Consider the following 19,403-nt stretch of genomic DNA (forward strand, 5'->3'; position numbering starts at 1 on the left):
ATGAATTCTTCAAAGTGAATGGCATGCCACCCAGTGGCTAGGAAGCAGTATTGCAGGAGAGAAAGGAAATGCCATTTGTGATGCGAGTATGGAGACATTGGACCAGGAAGAAACACGAACAAGCTGGGACTAAAATTGGTTGAGAGTAGCTCTAGAATTAACCTGCTGGTTAATTTTACAGCATGACTACAACGTTTGTATTAATAGAAGCACATTCTGTCAATAGACCAGTCTGTATGTGCACATGTGCGTATGAGCACGTGTGCATGCAGCAGGGATACTACTAAATATCCTATAATGCCTAGGGCAGTCCCAAATAAAAAAAGAATAAAAAAAGAATTGCTCAGTTCAAATGACAATGGTGCTACTGTTGAGAAACTTGATTTAGAAATACTAGTTTCACATATTTCTGAACTAAAAAATGCTTTGAAGAGCTTGAGTCAAAATCCCTTAGATGCTAGTCTGAATAGCAGCTTTGTTTTCTAAGGTGTGTACTTTGTTTGGATTTATTTATTTATTCCAGCTTTTGTGAATCACTTTCATATGGTAAGGAAAGTTCTGGATGCTCCCAGATGAACTTTCTATATCTTGTCTTTCTTCTGTCCTATTCCAAGTCTTCCCTCTTTCATTCCCTGTTTTCCTCAACTATGCAGCATTCCATTAGACTAAATAATCCATGTAGTGACTAGAACCCAATACAACAGGCACAGACAATATCTGGATGGAACTTTTCTGTGCGTGATATTACTAGTTCATTTCCTTTAGATCGTAACACTTTCTTTAGGTACTAGGCGAATGTGGCTACGCTTACTTTTACACTTGTGTGGTGAAAAAATGTGAGGGAACCTCTAAAACCTATGAAGAGCATTAATAAAACCTTGAGCGTTTCTTATTTTATTTTTATTGAAAATAATTAATAAAACTTCAAGTGTTTCTTATTTTAACATTTTTGTGCCAGCGGTTAAAAAATGTTTCTGTTTAGAGGGTATTTGCTTAGAAATGCAAACAGAAAAGTATTTTAGCAAAGCTGTTGTTTATTGATAGGTTATGAAATGCAGAAAGTTATTACTATTTTTGTACATTTTAAGCACCTAGTGTTTAGGAGAGTGCCTCTGGTATCAAGTGTTTGGAACAAAGCATGTTTGTAGATAACAATTGCTAACATAGTTAATATATGAAAGGTTAAATTCAGGGAGAAAAAGATGAAATGTCCTTTACATCAATACTTAGAGCAGCCATCTACTTCAATAGTTTGTGTGTTTACATATTCCAGGTAACAGCACTGTCTGTTGGCATGTCAAATGAAAATGTGCCACACTCACTCTTTTTCTTTCTAAGGTTGCTTCCTTTCCTTTATTTCTAGTTCTTTTTACTAACAACTTTCCCTGCTCCTTTCCTTGTTTCTTCACACTTGCCTCTGTTTGCTGCTTTACAAGTGGAGTTTACATCTATCCTACTCTGCTTGGACATTCTTTCTCATCGGGGTCTCTGCCCTTAAGATACACATCCACTACCTTTTGTCTTGGACCAGTGAGTATACTCTGATCTCCCTCACCTCTTTTCATAAATCTTTGGTGCTGGATTGCAACTTCAGCGCCCTGCCGATCTTCTTCAACAGAACAACCCAATTTAGCACAATGGCATAGCTTTTGGTTCACAAGACTGAGTACAATGTAGGGACTGATCAAGAGCTTAAACCACCTTGGTTTTTATTGTGAAAGGCTTTTACTTCTTTTCTTTCTTTCTTTTTTTTTTTAACTTCTTTTCTAACTCCACTCTCAATCTGTAGTCTAGCCAAAATACCTCCTAATATTTGCATACCAGCTCTTAAAACGCTATGCATCTCCCTTCAATGGTATTCCCCAACCAACTGCCCTGGCATGGCAGCCATACTTTTTATTCTTTGTGAAATTCTGTGTGTCCTTAAACAAACAAACAAACAAACAAACAAAAAACTCCTGGGAAAACGCAAGTTTCCTGAGGCTATAGATAAAACATTACTGCTGTACTTTTCATATCTTCACTAGGTACCAAAGTGAGTTACAACATTGTTGTTTAATAAAAGGCGAGTGGCATCCATTTACATAAGGAAATTTCATTCTGAGAGTTGCCCCTTGGGATAGCTGGCACCAACCAACATGGAGAAGATGGCAATCTTTATTAGGAGAACTGGGGCCAAGCTCCACCCAAGGTCAGTTTGGAGGGAGGAGAGGGAGATCTTTGATTGGTATGTAAAATGAATAAAAAAATTCCTCAATTTAAAAAAAAGTTTATGATTCTTCCAGAAATGAACATAGATGTCTTTCCCAAACCCACACATTTTTCCAAAGGAAAGTGTGAAACAGTGAGCGAAAGCTGTGGTTATTAGCAGTACAACCTTCTATTACAAATTGGTTAAAACTTTCAACTCAAGTTTTTTGAGCCAAAGTAGAATTTGAAATTATAAATCTGCTTTCAGAATTTTAAAGAAATGAATATTTGACTATTAATTATTTTTTGCAACTTTTAAATGTCTTTTCATTTTGAGTATCTTGGGCTTTGGCAAACTTCCCTGCAGAAGTGTCTGTTCTTGATTTCTGTTTGTATTTTGTATAATAGTAATTTGTATTTGCTCTTCAAATTTACTGCTTACTGGCATGATTCTATTTGTTCAGTTGAAGAAACAAATTTGACCTAGGTTATAATTTTTTCCATATACCAGATATCTACAGTATCATCTGATAAAACATAGGTAGTTTCTAAGACTAAAGCAGTTTACAGAATGAAGTATGTCAACATTCTTTGGTTCCTAAAAGCAGTATTTTATTTTTCACTTCTCATAGTTGGAAAGACACTTTTCAGAGTTCTACTACCCATAGGAATGTTTTTTCATGACCTAAGGAAAAAGGAATTGCTCCTTTTTGTAGACACATACCTAAAAGCAGTAATTTACTGGAATTGCTTTGTGTGGCTACTGAGTATATTTTGTCAAAAATGACATGAAAAGACCAGCTGTCCTTATATAGAAATTTCCATTATGATATTATATCATAGTTGTGTCTTCTCATTTATACAGTGCCTTTTCCTCTACGCATGCTCATTGTCAACTGAATTTTAAGCCAGCCAGCATTGTACTGTAGTGGTGAAGGGCCTTCTATTGAGGGCTAGAGGAATACATGTGGTTCTTCCTTGTGCTCATCCCATCATTTGAGACCTTTTAAAATTTCCAGTCATTGGAAAATGTGTGACTTCTCCTGGGAAGGTTTTGTTTCTCAGAGGATTTGTAGTATGAAGTCAGTGAATGAGAGTCCAATTCTCATCACTTGATATTTGGTACTAGTTATTCCTTCATTACTTTAAAATAAGCAACAGGTATTTTTCTTCTCTCTGATTCTTATTAAATGTCTCTTATGTTTTTAAAAAGAACAAATTGGTAGTCTTTTACTTTGAAAACTGTAAGTTTATTAACTTAAATGGACGTTTGTCACCCTTGTTTTAAATTTAAAAAATTGACTATAGTGCCTACTTAAATCATTTCAAAATAAGGTAACTATTACCTTAATCCTAATATTTAACATCATAATTAGCATTAGCGTTAAAAATACTGAGCTTCTTTACTCAGCTTAGTGTGCTGTGGAAAGCTGGCAAGTCCTCTCCGTCATTCATTTCTTCTGTCTGCTTGCCTAGCTCAAACACCACTGCTTTTCATGAAGGAAATGCAGGAGAGGTGACTGAAGTGGATACATCACAGGTGTAAAAGTTGTTTCATAAAGCATGTATCAAGTATTGCATTGCCCTTTTAGGAGATGAACTCCAACCCAGTTTTATCAAGCTGAAAATAGAAAGGAAGGAGATGCCCTTAGGTACTTTAGAAAAAGAAATTTGCTACAATTCATTTGACTCAGCTAATTTTGTCACATCTTTTAAATTTTGGTTAATATTAATATACCAAGCATTAAATGACTAATGCACATGGAAATTTAATATATAGTGATTCTTTGAAAGTTCTAGGTATATGTTTGTGAAAAATATTAAGAGTTTGTCTGTGGGTTTAATTGATAGCACCTCTGCCATCTTCTGCTAGGGAAACTTTTTTCCCACTGCTGAAACAGCTATAGTACTTGCACTGGGGAAGCTTTTCCCTTCAGAGCTACAACACAGCTATGCATTTGAAAAGCATTCACTTATAAAAACCTGAGAGGTCTTCCCACTTAGAATTTCCATATGTTATTTAGCATAATAAACACTGTTCATTTTTTAAAAAGAATATCACCTCTTAACATTCCAGGATGCCTCAATTTTCACTTTTTCTTTTCTTAAAAGGAAGGCCTGATTCTTGACCCTTCTGCCTTGAAGTCCAGAATGCTTGAATCATAGGCATGCCAGGCTTAATAGTGACTTTTTGGAAGAGTCACATCCCATTACAGTTTTTAGAAAAAATTTCTCTTTAAGCCAAGCATGGTAGTGCAAACTTGTAATCCCAGCACTTGAGATGTGGAAGCAGCCTGCTGCGCGCTTGACGGCCGCTGTGCGACGGTTGCCGCGACTGCCGTAAAGCGAGGCCTCCGCCGCTGCTGTAGAGGGAGGTAAGATGAAGGCAGCGGGCTGCGTCGCCGGGCCTGGGCGGGCGTCCTCAGGCAGGTGTCGCTGGTCACCCGGTACCCGGACTGGCGGTCGGGCACATGCGGGGTAGCCGCCCTACGGCGGTGGGAGCAGCGGAGGTGGCCGCAGGTCCACGAGGGAGTCCGTCCGCCGGCTTGCTGCGCTCCTCACGGAAGCGGACAGTCCCCGTGTGCCCTTGCGGTCCGCTGATCGTCCTGACCCGCTGCGGTTTCCGAGGTTGATGGAGACGCTCGTAGAAGCCGGGTCGGGACGGTGTCATCATTTGAGCTGGGTGGTGAGAGCGGAGGATGGGGAGAAGGATGAGATGTGAGGAGCAGTGCGTGGCAAGGTGCCTCCGCAGGGGCGGAACTGCTGCAGCCCGCTGCTCTGCCTGCATCTTCAGGAGTGGCTGGAGGCATGAACTCACCAGGGAAAGGGAGAATGGCAGGGCCAGATTCCCCCTGAAGGAGTTGGATGCCGCGCGAAGCACTTGAGAAGTTCTGCGTGCAGGGGCATGCTGCAGCCGCTTCGAAGACAGGAGGTAGTTGAATTGCCAGTCTCTTTCCTGTCTTCTGAGACTCCTCAGTGTTTGGAGGAGTACTCACTGTGCTTAATAATAACGGTGGATGAGGATAAGAACAATATTAAGGTGGACGCGGTTAGCCATGCCAGATAATTGCTTGTAGCTTTCCTGTCTTGCATTTCCATTAGCAGTTGGGGAATATGGGAAAAGATTGGATTTAATTGTGGCAGAGTAGTTAGAAACTTTTGATAGGAGTCCAGAGAACTGAATTCAGATTTCATCACTATCGTCAATTTCTCAGGTAGCATGAGGCAAGCCACTTTGCTGTGTGCCTCGAGCTTTCTCAGCTCTAAAGAATGGTACTGTAGTCTTTCTACCTTTGAAGTTTTCAGATAAATAAAAGTCATTCAAGCATGGTAGGTAGCTCACACCTGAATATCAGCACTTTGGAGGTGGAGACAAGAGAATCACTGCATAATGAGCTCCAGGTCAGCCTGGGGTAAATGCCGTCAAGCAAGCAATTAATTACTTGCCTCTTGAGGGAAAGGCTTTTCTCACTGCCTTAGAGTTAATATTGCTGTGATGAAACACCACTACCAAAAGTGACTTGGGGGAAGAAAGAGTTTATTTCACTCCCTGTTCCATGTAACAGTTCAACATCAAATGCAGTGAGAGCAGAAACCTGGAGGGAGGAGCTGATATAGAGGCCATGGAGGAGTGTTGCTTACTTGCTTGCTATCATGGTTTGCTCAGCCTGCTTTCTTATAGAACCTGGAACTACTCATAATGGGCTGGGTCTTCCCACATTAATCACTAATAAGAAAGGGTCCCCCGGGTTGAGGATTTAGCTCAGTGGTAGAGCGCTTGCCTAGTGAGCGCAAGGCCCTGGGTTCGATCCTCAACTCAAAAAAGAAAAAAAAAAGGTCCCCCATATTTGCTTACAACCTTGGTCTTATGGAGACATTTTCTCAGTTGGGGTTCCCTCTTCACAGATGACTCTAGAGTCGGCCTAAAACTAGCCAGCACACTCATAAAAATAACTTGATTTGAGCCGGGAAGATAATTCAGCCACTAAAGTGCTTGTCATTGCAAGCATGGTGATCGGGTTTCCATTCCCAGAAGATACTTAAAAAAGCTGAGCATGGCAGCCTGCAGGTCTACTCTCAGATCTGGGGAGATGGAGATGGAAGGATTCCTGCAATTTCTAGCCAGCCACCCTTGATCGTATAGTGACTTGCAGGCTAGTGATAGACTTCGTTTTTGGGTATAAGGGGTAGTAAGGAGGATGGAAACATGGCTCTGTACAGAGAGCAAACATGAGATGAGGACCAGAATTCTGATATAAGCACTCGTGTAAAAAGCCAAGCATGGCTGTATGCATGTTGGTCACCCCAGAACCAGGGGAGGCAGCAGAAAATAAGGATTGCTTGCTACCAGCCTGGCTGGAAAGTCAGTGAGAGTCTCTGTCTTGAGGGAATAAGGTAGAGTGTGAAAGATCAAAATACTGGATATCTTCTGGCCTGCTTGCTCCTGCCCTCATAGAAGTGCACATACCCCTGACACACAAGTCCACAAACCTGCAATACACAAGTGCACATAGCCTCCCCAAACACGCACAAGTGCACATAGCCTTCCCAAACACACACAAGGGCACATAGCCCCTTACACACCCACCCAAAGGTTGATGGTTACCAAACAATGACAGTAGAGGCAGTCTTACCTCCACATACTTGCATACACTGCTTTGCACTCATCATCTCCCTACACAGTAACAACTGGTTTAGTACCATTCTATTCCAGCACCAAGAATACATTAGCGAAATGAAGTTGTTGTTGGTGGGTTTTTTTTTTGTTTTGTTTGAGACGGTCTCATGAAGCCCTCTCTGGCCTAGAACACATTATGTAGACTAGGCTGACCCTGAACTCAGCAATCCTCCTGCCTCTGTTTCCCAAGTGCTGGAATTAAAGGTTTACACTGCCATACCTGGTTAAGAGTAGAATTTTTAAAAAAAAATATTTTTTTCCTATTACAAAATTAGGTTCAAATAAAAAAGGTATTAAATAAAAAGAAAAGCATCTATGTTTTCTCCCCTTGAAATTCAGTCTTACCTATCATTTCTTTTAGTTAAGAATTTTTTTTTATTCATTTTATATACCAATGACAGATCATCCTATCTTCCATCATCCAGCCTCCCAGCCTTCATTTCCTCCTTCCAAAAGGTAAGGCCTCATGTGGGGAGTCTGCAGAGCTTGGTACATTCAGAAAAGGCAGGTCCACGCCCCTCCCCTTGCATCAAGGCTGTGCAAGATGTCCCACCATAGGTAATGGGCTCCAAAAAACCAGCTCATACATCAGGGATGGATCCTGATCCTACTGCCAGGGGGCCCCTTAAGCAGATCAAGCTATACATCTGTCTTGTTTATGCAGGGGTCCTAGTCTATTCCCATGGAGGTTCCACAGCTGTTCGTGTAAAGTTCATGAGTTACCACTAGCTTGGTTTGGTTGTTTCTGTAGGTTTCCCCATCATAATCTTGATGCCCCTTGCTCATAGAATCCTTCTTCTCTCTCTCTGGACTGGACTCCTGGAGCTCGGCCTGATGCTTTGCTGTGGATCTCTGGATCTGCTTCCATCAGTTACCTTATGAAGATTCTATGATGACAAGGTGTTCACCAGTCTGATTACTGGGGTAAGCCAGCTCAGGCACCCTCTCCACTATTGCTAGTAGTCTAACCTGAGGTCATTCTTGTGGATTCTTAGGAATTTCCCTAGCACTAGGTTTCTCCCTATACCCATGATGTTTCCCTCTATCAGGGTATCTCTTTCATTGCTCTCCTACTCATTCCCTCCCCCAGCTTGATCATTCTGATTCCTTATGTACTCATTCCACATACCTTACCCTACATTGCCCCCCAACACCCTCATTTTACTATGGAGATCTAATCTATTTCCCCTTCCCAGAGCAATCCATCTGTCCCTCTTAGTGTCCTCCTTGTTAGCTAGCTTCTCTGGAGCTATGCATTGTCATCTGGTTATCCTTTGCTTTACATCCAGTATCCACTTATGAGTGAGTACATGCCATGTTTGTCTTTCTGAGTTTGAGTTGCCTCACTCAGGATGATATTTTCTAGTTCCATCCATTTGCCTGCAAATCTCAAGATGTCATTGTTTTTTACTGCTGAGTAGTACTCCATTGTGTATATGTGCCACATTTTCTTTAGCCATTCATCAGTTGAGGGACACATAGGTTGTTTCCAGGTTCTGGATATTAGTAATAATGCTGCTTTGAACATAGTTGAGCAAATTTCCTTCTGGTATTCTTGAGTATTCTTTGGTTATATGTCCGAGAGTGATATCACTGGGTGGGTCTTGAGGAAGATTGATACCCAGTTATCTGAGAAACCTCCACACTGATTTCCAAAGTGGCTGTACAAGTTTACACTCCCACCACTAGTGGAGGAGTGTTCCCCTTGTTCTACATCCTCCCCTAACTGTGAGGTGTTTACCCACCAACCCCACAGTTCCCCAGAGTTTTCTTGAGTGTGAGCAGCAGGTAATATTAGATAGAAGGATTTATGTTGTGGAGATAAACAGATAGAAAATACAGGATAGCCTCGAAAGGGCCTGGAACCTTTTCCAAGGAGCCCTGACTGTCTCTGCCCCAGAGTATTTATACAGATGCCAAGGGGTGGAGCAAAAGACCTCCCCTCAGCACAGCCAAGTATAGACCATTTCAGACATTTGCACTCAGGCCCGTGAGCCTAATCATCCTCTCTATGCGGACCTGCTGGGTAAAGCCACGAGGAACCTGAAAATGGGCTCCCACACCCTCATATAAGCTGTCATTAGTGTTTTTGATCCTAGTCAATCTGGCAGGTGTATGATGGTATCTCAGAGTCATTTTGATTTGCATTTCCCTGATGAGTAAGGATGTTTTCATTCTGTAGCCCACTTTTTAAATGGATTGTTTGCTATTTTGCTGTCTAGTTTCTTTAGTTCTTTATGTATTTTGGAAATCAGTCCTCTGTCAGATTTGGGGTTGGTAAAGATCTTTTCTCATTTTGTAGGCTGTCATTTTGTATTGTTTACCATGTCCTTTGCCTTACAGAAGGTTCTCAACTTGAGGAGGTCCCATTTGTTAGTTCTTGCTCCCAGTGTTTGCGCTACTGGTGTTATATTTAGGAAGTCGTCTCCTGTGCCATTGCACTTAAGGCTACTTTCTACTTTCTATTCCGTTAGGTTCAGTGTAACTGGATTTATGTTGTGTTCTTGATACACTTGGACTTGAGTTTTGTGTGTGGTGATAGATATGGATCTATGTGCAATCTTCTACATGTTGACATTCAGTTATTCCAGCACCATTTGTTGAAGATGCTTTTTTTTTCCACTGTACAATTTTGGCTTCTTAGTCAAATATCAGGTGTTCATACGTGTGTGGCTTAATGTCAGGGTCTTCAGTTTGAATCCATTGCTCCACATTTCTTTTTTATGCCAGTACCAAGCTGTTTTTTATTACTACAGCTCTGTAGTAGAGCTGAAGGTCAGACATTGTGATGCCTTCAGAAGTTGCTTCATTGTATGGGAATGTTTCAGCTATCCTGTGTGTGTGTCTGTGTGGGGGGGTTCATATGAAGTTGAGTATTGTTCTTTCAAGGTCTGTGAAGAATTGTGTTGGGATTTCGATGGGGATTACATTGAATCTGTAGACTGCTTTTGGTAAGACTGCCATTTTTACTGTGTTAATCCTACCTATCCATGAGCATGGGAGATCTTTCCATTTTCTGATATCTTCTTCAATTTCTTTCTTCAGAGACTTTAAGTTCTTGTCATATGGGTCTTTCAATCACTTAGAGTTATCCCAAGGTATTTTATATTTGTGGCTATTGTAAAGAGTGCTGTTTCTCTGATTTCTTTCTTGGCCCATTTATCATTTGTATATAGGAGAGCTACTGATGTTTTTGTGTGAATCTTGTATCCCTCTACATTACTGAAGGTATTTATGAACTGTATGAGTTCCCTGGTATAATTTTTGGGGTCACTATGTGTACTATCATACCATCTGCAAATAGTGAAAGTTTGACTTTTTCCAATTTGTATCTCCTTTTTTTTTTCCTTTTTTTAATTGCTCTAGCCAGAACTTTAAGTACTGTATTGAATAAATATGGAGAGAGCGGAAAGCCTTGTCCTGTTCCTGATTTTAGTGGAATCGCTTAGAGTTTCTCTCCATTTACTTTGATGTTGGCTGTTGGCTTGCTGTAAATTGTCTCTATTATGTTTAGGTATGTTTCTTGTATTCCTGATCTCTCCAAGACCTTTATCATGAAGGGGTATTGGATTTTGTCAAAGGCCTTTTCAGCATCTAATGAGATGATCATGTGGTTTTTTTCTTTGAGTTTCTTTTATATGGAGATTTCCATTAGGAGATTTTCGTATGTTGAACCATCCTTGCTTCCCTGGGATGAAGCCTACTTGATCAAGGTGGATAATTGCTTTGATGTGTTCTTAGAGTCAGTTTGCTAATATTTTATTAAATATTTTTGCATCAGTGATCATGAGGTTGATTGGTCTATAATTCTCTTTCTTTGTTGCATCTTTGTGTCATTTGGGAATCAGAGTAATTGTAGCCTCATAAAAGGAGTTTGGTAATGTTCCTTCTGTTTTTGTGGTTTGGAACAATTTGAAGAGTGTTGGTATTAGCTCTTCTTTGAAAATCTGGTAGAATTCTGCATTGAAACCATCTGGTTCTGGGCTTTTAATGCTGTTTCTATTTCCTTCGGGGTTATTGGTCTATTTAAATAGTTTATCTAGTCTTGATTTAACTTTGGTATATGGTATGTATCCAGAAAATTGTCCATTTCTTTTAGATTTTCCAATTTTGTGAAGTACAGATTTTTGAAGTATGACCTGATGATTGTCTGTTGTTACGTCTCCCTTTTCATTTCTGATTTTGTTAATTTGGATGTTTTCTCCCTGCCTTTTGGTTTGTTTGGATAAGGGCTTGTCTATCTTACTGATTTTCTCAAAGAACCAACTCTTTGTTTAATTGATTCTTTGTATTGTTCTTTTTGTTTGTATTTTATTGATTTCAGCTCTCAATTAGATTATTTCCTGGCATCTATTCCTCCTGGGTGAGTTTGCTTCTTTTTGTTCTAGAGCTTTCACGTGTGCTATTAGGTCACTAGTGTGAGTTTTCACCAACTTCTTCATATGGGCATTTTATGCTATAAATTTTCCTCTTAACACTGCTATTTTAGTGTTCAATAAGTTTGGGTATGTAGTAAATTCATTTTCATTGAATTCTAGGAAGTCTTTTTTTTTTTTTATACGTTTTTCTTTATTAAGAAATTTCCTGCTCACTCCACATACTATACTCACATACTCACTCCAGATTCCCCCCTCCTCCCTTCTCCCACCCCCCAGCCCTCTTTCCAAACCACTCCATATCCCCACATCCCCCAGATGGAGGTCTCCCATGGGGAGTCAGCAGATCCCAGCACACTGAGCCTAGGCAGGTCCAAACCCCTTTCTAGGAAGTCTTTAATTTCCTTCTTTATTTCTTCCTTGACCCATTGGTGATTCAGTTGAGCACTATTCTGTTTCCATGAGATTGTAGGCTTTCTATAATTTTTGTTGTTATTAAAATCTAACTTTAAGCAGCAGTCAGATGATAAAAGTACAGTAGGTTTTTTTCAATGTTTTTGTATCTCTTAAGATTTTTTGTTGTGACCAAGTATGTTGACGATTTTAGAGAAGGCTCCATGGGGTGCTGAGAAGAAGGTATATTCTTTTGTGTCAGAATGGAATGTTCTATAGATATCTATTAAGTCCATTTGAGTCATGATATCTGTTAGATCCCTTATTTCTCTGTTAAGTTTCTATCTAGCAAATTGTCCATTGATCAGAGTGGGGTGTTGAAGTCTCCCACTAATAATGTGTAGGGTTTGATGTGCAATTTAAGCTTTAGTACTGTTTGTTTTACATATGTGGATGCCCTTGTATTTGGGGCGTAATTTCTAAGAATTGAGACTTCCTCTTGGTGCATTTTTCCTGTGATGAATATGTAATGTCCTTCTCAATCTCTTTCAATTGATTTTAGTTTGAAGTCTATTTTGTTAGATAATAGGGTAGCTACACCAGCTTGTTTCTTAAGTCCATTTGTTTGGAAAGTCTTTTTTCAGCCTTTTAATCTGAGGTAGTATCTGTTTTTGAAGTTGAGGTGTATTTCTTGTATGCAACAGAAGGATGGATCCTGTTTTTATATCCATTCTTTTAGCTTGTGTCTTCTTTTTTTTTTTTTTTTTTTTTAATGAGACAGGGTTTTTCTGTGTAGCTTTGCGCCTTTCCTGGAACTCACTTGATAGCCTAGGCTGGCTTCAAACTCACAGAGATCCACCTGACTCTGCTTCCCGAGGGCTGGGATTAAAGGAGTGCACCACCACTGCCCAGCCATAGCCAGTGTCTTTTTATAGGGGAATTGAGTCCATTGATATTAATGGATCTAATGACCAGTGGTTATTAATTCCTGTTATCTTTTGGTGGTAGTTTGTGTGTATTTCCCTTCTTTGGGATTTATTACTGTGGGATTATCTATTTCCTGTCTTTCATGGGAATACTTAACTTCCTTATGTTGGAGTTTTCCTTCTAGTGCTTTCTGTATGCCTGGATTTGTGGATAGGTATTATTTGAATCTGATTTTTGTCTTGGAATATCATGTGCACTCTGTCTATGGAGTTTGAAAGTTATGCTGGGTATAATAGTCTGGGCTGGCATCCATTGTCTCTTAGTGTCTGCATTACATCTCTCCAGGACCTTCTAGCTTTCAGAGTTGCCATTGAGAAGTGAAGTGTTATTCTGATGGATGATCTGCCTTTATAAGTCACATGAGCTCTTTCCTTTGCTGCTCTTAATATTCTTTCTTTATTCTTTATGTTTTGTGTTTCATTATTATATGATGGGGGACTTTTTTAGGGGGCTCTAGTGTATGTGGTATTCTGTTAGCTTCTTGTATTCTCATAGGTATTTCCTTCTTTAAGTTGGGAAAGTTTTCTTGTATGATTTTGTTAAATACATTCTCTGTGCCTTTGAGTTGGTATTCTTCCTCTATTCCTCTTATTCTTAGATTTGGCCTTTGTATGGTGTCAGAGATTTCCTAGATATTTTTTGTTATGACTTTTTGGGTTTTAGTGTTTTCTTTGACGAATCTATTTCTGCTATTGTGTCCACTATGCCAGAGATTCTCTCTTCCATCTATTGTATTCTCATAGTTATGGTTGCATCTGTAGTTCCTGTTCATTTACTCAGATTTTCTGTTTCTATCATTCCCTCCTTTTGTGTCTTCTTCATTGCTTCTGTTTCAATTTTCAGGTCTTGAACTGTTTCCCTCACCTCTTTAATCACTTTTACTTTGCTATCTTGGCTTTTCTAAAAGGATGTATTTATTTCTTCCAATTTTTTTGGTAGTCTTTTCATCAGTTTCTTAACCTCTGAGCCATCTCTCCAGTCCTTCATCAGTTTCTTTAAGGGAATTTTTTCATTTCCTCTTTAAAAGCCTCTATCGTCTTCATAAAATTATTTGTAAAATCGCTTAATTCTGTTTCTTATGTGTTGTGATGCTCAGGTCTTGTTGTAATACCTCTAGGTTCTGTTGGTACCATATTGCTCATTATGTTGTTGTATGTATCTTTAAACTGGTATCTACCCATCTTTTCCTCCAATAGGTGTAAGAGGTGTCTGTGTCTGAGGGAGCTGCTCTTGGTCCAGTCTGTGCTTACTGTGTCTGTGTCTCAGGGGAACCACTCCTGGTTCAATAAGATGTGGCAGATTCTGTTTTTCAGGGAGAAACTGAGGTTACAGGGGGATGGTTGGGTTAGGGTCAGAGAGTGGGTCTTGTGGATTGCAGTTTCCAGTGTGGGGTGTAGTGGGGAGGCTTTCATGGAGGAGTGTTCCCTGCTGGCCTGAAACTGGGGCAGTGATGGGTTGGGGGGCATGGATTGTGCTTCCAAGCCAAGTCCTAGAGGCAGGACTCTTTGTCCCATCAGATCTGGCAGATTCTGTCCAACCTTACCTATCTTACTTTTAATACAATCTATATTCCCTGGGTCCTTTATTTCTATCACTCCCTCAGAACTTTCCTTATAGCATATTCAGAAATGTGTCCCTGTATGTTTATGATTTTTCTGGATAATCACATGGAAAGACCCTTCTTCACCTTCTAAGTGGCAATGTGGCAAGGTAGAGGTTATTTTGCAAAGGATTAAAAAGTGAATGAATAGTACATAAGTAAAGACCCATTCTGATCATTATTATTATTATTTTCAGTCCTAGGATTGTGTATGCAAGCACTCTATTGCCGATCTAAATTCCCAGCTCTTTTTCAGTTTTTATTTTGAGATAGTTTCACTAAGTTTTCTAGGCTGGCCAGGAAGTCTGTTGCAAAGGCAGCCCCTGAACCTAACTACCATCCTGGCTACTCTCTAGAGTAGCTGGTCTAATAGGCCTGTGCCATGAGGCTCTATTAGACTTCCTTTTTTTTTTATTTAATGTTATTATTTGTTTTGTACTCATTTCAGGGTCCCTCCAACCAGCTCCCCAATAAATCACACGCAGATGCTTATTCTTTTTTTTTTGGAGCTGAGGATCGAACCCAAGGCCTTGCGCTTGCTAGGCAAGCACTCTGCCACTGAGCTAAATCCCCAACCCTGCTTATTCTTAATTATGACTACTCGGCCTTAGCTTGGCTTAGTTTCTAGCCAGCTTTCCTTAACTTAAATGAACCCATCTAGCTTTTGCCTCTGGGTTTTTCCCCTTCTCTTCTATAAATCTTAATCTTATTCCGTGGTTTGCTGGTTGTGTAGCTGAGTTGCTGGCCCTTGAAGTCCTCCCTTTCTCTGGCGCCTTCTCTATATGATATGTCTGCCTGAGATTCTCAACTAACCTTTCTGATGCCTTGCTGTTGGCCAGAAGGTTTTTACACAGGCACAGTAACAGAGCTTTACAGAATTAAAGAAATATAACATAAACTAAAGTAACACACCTTAAAGTAATATTCTACCAAAATTAAAAATTTTTTTCTTACACTGTATTTTACTCATGTTTTCCTCTCCCCGAACTGCTCCCAAATACCCACTCAACTTCAGATTCTTTCTCATAAATACCAAAACAACAAAAAAATGCATGGGTTCCATTTTGTGTTGACCAACTATTCATGAGCATGTGGCTTGTCCTAGAGTGTGTTTAATATATTCTGACTCTACATTGAAGAAAATTGGTTTTCTCCCACCCAGAAGTTAATAGTTACACATAACTTCTTGATTAGAAGTGGGACTTTGTGCCCAGTTCCCATTCTCTCTGCTGGGATTTTTGTCTGGTTTGAAGTAGTACAGATCTTGTGCATGCTGTTACAGTCTCTGTGAATTCACATGTGCATTAGCCCCATTGTGTCTGGAAAATACTGTTTCCTTGGAGTTGTTCATCACCTCTGGCTTTTATAGTCTTTCTACTTTCTCTTCTACATATATCCCTGAGACTTGATGGGAGGGCTTTAATGGGCTTTCCCTTTAGGACTCCCACTCTCTGAATGTTGTCCAGTTGTGGTTGTCTGTATTAATTATTATCTACTGCTAGATGTCTCCTTTCTGATGAATGCTCAGCAATGCAATACACTATGAATATAACAATATGTAGTTAGGAGTCATTTTATTTCTATATTCATTTGGCAGAATAATTATAGTCGGGTTTCCCTTGAGGCCTCTGACCTATCTAGTCTCAGGTTCTTGGCCTCATTAATGTGTCAGGTATAGGTCCCATCTTGTAGAGCTGGCCTTAAATATAATTAAAAGGTGGTTGGTTACTCCTATAGCATTTGTGCCACTATTGCACAGTCAGTGGGTATATCTTGCAAACAGGTTGCTGTTACAGCTCACAGGGTTGACAGCTGGGTGAGGTTGATGATTACATTTCTTCTCCAGTAGTGTGTCATACCTTCCAGCAGTATGAACTCTAGTTACCTGGAGTGAAGGTTCTAATTGAGCATGAGCTTCTGAGTGCATCTTTGATTTCATTTCCTTTTCATGCCTCCCATTCTGCTACCTAGCCCTTAACCATACACTTACTGAACTGAACAGTTCTCTTGCCTCTGTAGTTTGGCTTCCTATTTGTTTTGCAGTTCAGGGCATATTTGAATGTCAGCTGTGACACTGAAAGACTATATATTGCTCTTGACTACAGAAAAAAATGTGAAAACAATCTTGACTTTATTTTGCACACGTTTCTATGACAAGTGTGTTTGGTTCTTATGACCAAGTTTTCTCAACCTTATTCATATAGTGATGTGTAGTAAAATTGATAATAAAAGATGAAATGAAAGTTATAAGAATGTGCATTCTGTTACCTAAGATGACAGTTTAGGGGCAGAGACAAGTGGACTGATAGCTCTGATGCCCAGAACTACTTAGGATTTCTCTCTTTTCCATTGCTAGATCTCAGTTCATGTACTAGTTTTGTCCTTTTCCCATGCCATTTAAGAGTAATTTTCCGGTTTCAGGCTTGACTTTGAAGAGGATCTGGCACTATTGGGTTTGTGTGCTGTGCACGTGCTGCTGCAGGGAAGTGAGGGGAGAGCATGGTCCAACTGGGAAAACCAGGACATGAGTTAGAGCTCCAAGAGGAGATCTGAGATTTCATTGCATGAAGCTGTGAGGGTGAAGTCGGGATTGCCTTTTGAGACCACAAGATGAGTGCAGTCACTTATGACGATGTGCATGTGGACTTCAGTTTGGAAGAGTGGGTTTTGCTGGATTCTTCACAGAAGAATCTATACAAAGATGTGATGCTGGAGACCTACAGGAACCTCACAGCTATAGGCTACAGTTGGGAAGACCATAATACGGAAAAACATTGCCAGAGTTTTAGAAGGCATGGCAGGAATAAAAGAAATCATACTGGAGAGAAACTCTCTGAAAATACTCAATGTGTTAAAACCTTTGCATATCAGAGTCATCTTCAAATACATAAAAGAAGACATACTGGAGAGAAACCCTATGAATGTAATAAATGTGATAAAGTCTTTGTATCTCAGAGTTATCTACAAAGACATGAAGTAACTCATTCTGGAGAGAAACCTTACAAATGTAATCATTGTGGGAAAGTCTTTGTACATCACAGTAGTCTCCAAATACATAATAGAACACATACTGGAGAGAAACCATACAAATGTAACCAATGTGATAAAGCATTTTCACAATACAGTAATCTCCAAACACATAAAAGAATCCATTCAGGAGAGAAACCCTATGAATGTAGTCAATGTGGTAAAGCCTTTTTATATCACCGTGATCTCCAAAGACATGAAAGAATACATACTGGAGAGAAACCTTTCAAATGTGATCAATGTGATAAAGCCTTTTCACGACAGTGTAAACTTCAAATGCATAAAAAAACTCATACTGGAGACAAACCTTATGAATGCAGTCAGTGTGGTAAAGCCTTTGTATGTCAAAAGAGTCTCCAATTACATAACAGGACACATTCTGGAGAGAAACCCTATGAATGTAATGAGTGTGGTAAAGCCTTTGTATGTCAAAAGCGTCTCCTAAGACATAAAAGGACTCATACTGGAGAGAAACCTTATGAATGCAATCAATGTGGTAAAGCCTTTGCACATCACAATAATCTTCAAGAACATAAAAAAACACATACTGGAGAGAAACCATACAAATGTAATCAATGTGATAAAGCCTTTTCACAATACAGTAATCTAAAAAAGCATAAAAGAACACATACTGGAGAGAAACCCTACAAATGTAATCAATGTGATAAAGCCTTTTTTGAATATGCTCATCTTCAAGTTCATAAAAGAACACATACTGGAGAGAAACCCTATGAATGTAATGAGTGTGGTAAAACCTTTATTTGTCAAAAGAGTCTCCAAATACATAAAAGAACTCATACTGGAGAGAAACCTTATGAATGTCATCAATGTGGTAAAGCCTTTGCATATCATAGTAGTCTCCGAATACATAAAAGTACACATACTTTAGAGAAACCATACAAATGTAATCAGTGTGATAAAGCCTTTTCACAATACAGTTATCTCCAGATACATAAAAGAAGACATACTGGAGAGAAACCTTATGAATGTAATCAATGTGATAAAGCCTTTGCATGTCGAAGGAGTCTCCAAAGACATAAAAGAAAACATCCTGGAGAGATACCATATGAGTGAAATTAGCGTGGTAAATCCTTTGCATATCAAAGTAGTCTGCACATATATCAAAGAAGACATACCGGAGAGAAACCCTATGAATGTAATTAATGTGGTAAAGCCTTTGCATATTAGTAGTCTTCAAAATCTCAAGAAAATATTCACACTATAAATATAGTCAGTGTAGCAATGTTTTGCAATTCATGGTAATCTTTATACAAGAGTAGAACTTTTAGTGTGTAATTGGGCTATTAAAGCCTGTGCATATAACATTAATCTGTGACGAACTGAAAAAAAAAAAAGATTACCAAAAGAAATCTGACTATAAAGGATTTGGTAAGATCATTAGCCAACATATGTACATTTAGTTGCACGAGATTATTATTCTGGAGGAAAAAAAATCTAGCAAGTATCAACATTCTCTTCAGTCATTATGATGTCCTTTTTTTGTTTGTACCTGCAAACTCATATAGATAAAAGTCCTATGAATTTAATTATGAAGCAACTCTTAGATTCCTTCTCTTCAATCACAGAAAAAAAGAAATCCATGAGTAAAACTTTATGCATATAATTAGTGCATTTTCTGTTGCTGTAGTAAAACATAATACCTAAGTCAACTTATAAGAGAATTGAATTGGCCCTTGGTTCCTGAGAGATACTGAATCACAGTGAAAGTCGCATGGCAACAAGTGTCAGACAGGGCAGCTAAAGCAAGAAACTTAGAACTTGCATCCTCAATCTGTACCATGAAGCAGACAGTAGGAACTGGAAATGGTGTATGTATGAAAACTCTCAGGCCCACCCCTTGTGATATATTTCATAAGCATGGCAGCATTTTGTAAATCTTCTGAAATGATACCACCAACTGAGAAGGATTGATTTCTCTGACTTCAAGCCTACATTCTAGCTTTCTGTTACATGAACCACTTCACAATGAAGAAAATCTCTGTAAGCCTTTTAAATGTTTCAAGATATGTGTTAATAGAATGAATGCTTACAAGAGAAAAGCATTCATGAGGAAAATTTGTTTACAGATTTTAGATATGTGATGTCAGTGTGTCTTTGTGTGATTATGTGCATGTGCATTCTGGTTCCCAAG

The 19,403-nt window shown here is 39.3% G+C and overlaps 2 protein-coding genes across 9 annotated transcripts in view; both read left to right on the forward strand.

Annotated features, from left to right (window-relative positions):
* The first annotated feature begins 4,411 nt into the window (after positions 1–4,411).
* The window catches only part of LOC118578742 (fukutin-like), an 87,288-nt gene continuing 72,296 nt past the window's right edge, over positions 4,412–19,403 (forward strand). For 2 of the 8 annotated variants that reach the window (XM_036179915.1, XM_036179920.1), the window contains exons 1-2: positions 4,412–5,122; positions 7,270–7,324. The gene's annotated coding sequence lies outside the window, so the exon portion shown is untranslated. Of the gene's footprint in view, positions 5,123–7,269; positions 7,325–7,761; positions 7,793–19,403 lie in introns of those variants that run through there. The other 6 variants (XM_036179917.1, XM_036179921.1, XM_036179918.1 and 3 more) reach the window with 4 other exon arrangements.
* Positions 7,766–18,606, forward strand: LOC118578741 (zinc finger protein 431-like). Its single transcript, XM_036179914.1, has 2 exons — positions 7,766–7,792; positions 16,646–18,606. The coding sequence occupies exon 2, from the start codon at positions 16,835–16,837 to the stop codon at positions 18,323–18,325; it is 1,491 nt and encodes a 496-aa protein (XP_036035807.1). The 5' UTR covers positions 7,766–7,792; positions 16,646–16,834; the 3' UTR covers positions 18,326–18,606.

Source organism: Onychomys torridus, chromosome 2, assembly GCF_903995425.1.
Source record: "Onychomys torridus chromosome 2, mOncTor1.1, whole genome shotgun sequence".
NCBI classification, from domain to species: Eukaryota; Metazoa; Chordata; class Mammalia; order Rodentia; family Cricetidae; genus Onychomys; species Onychomys torridus.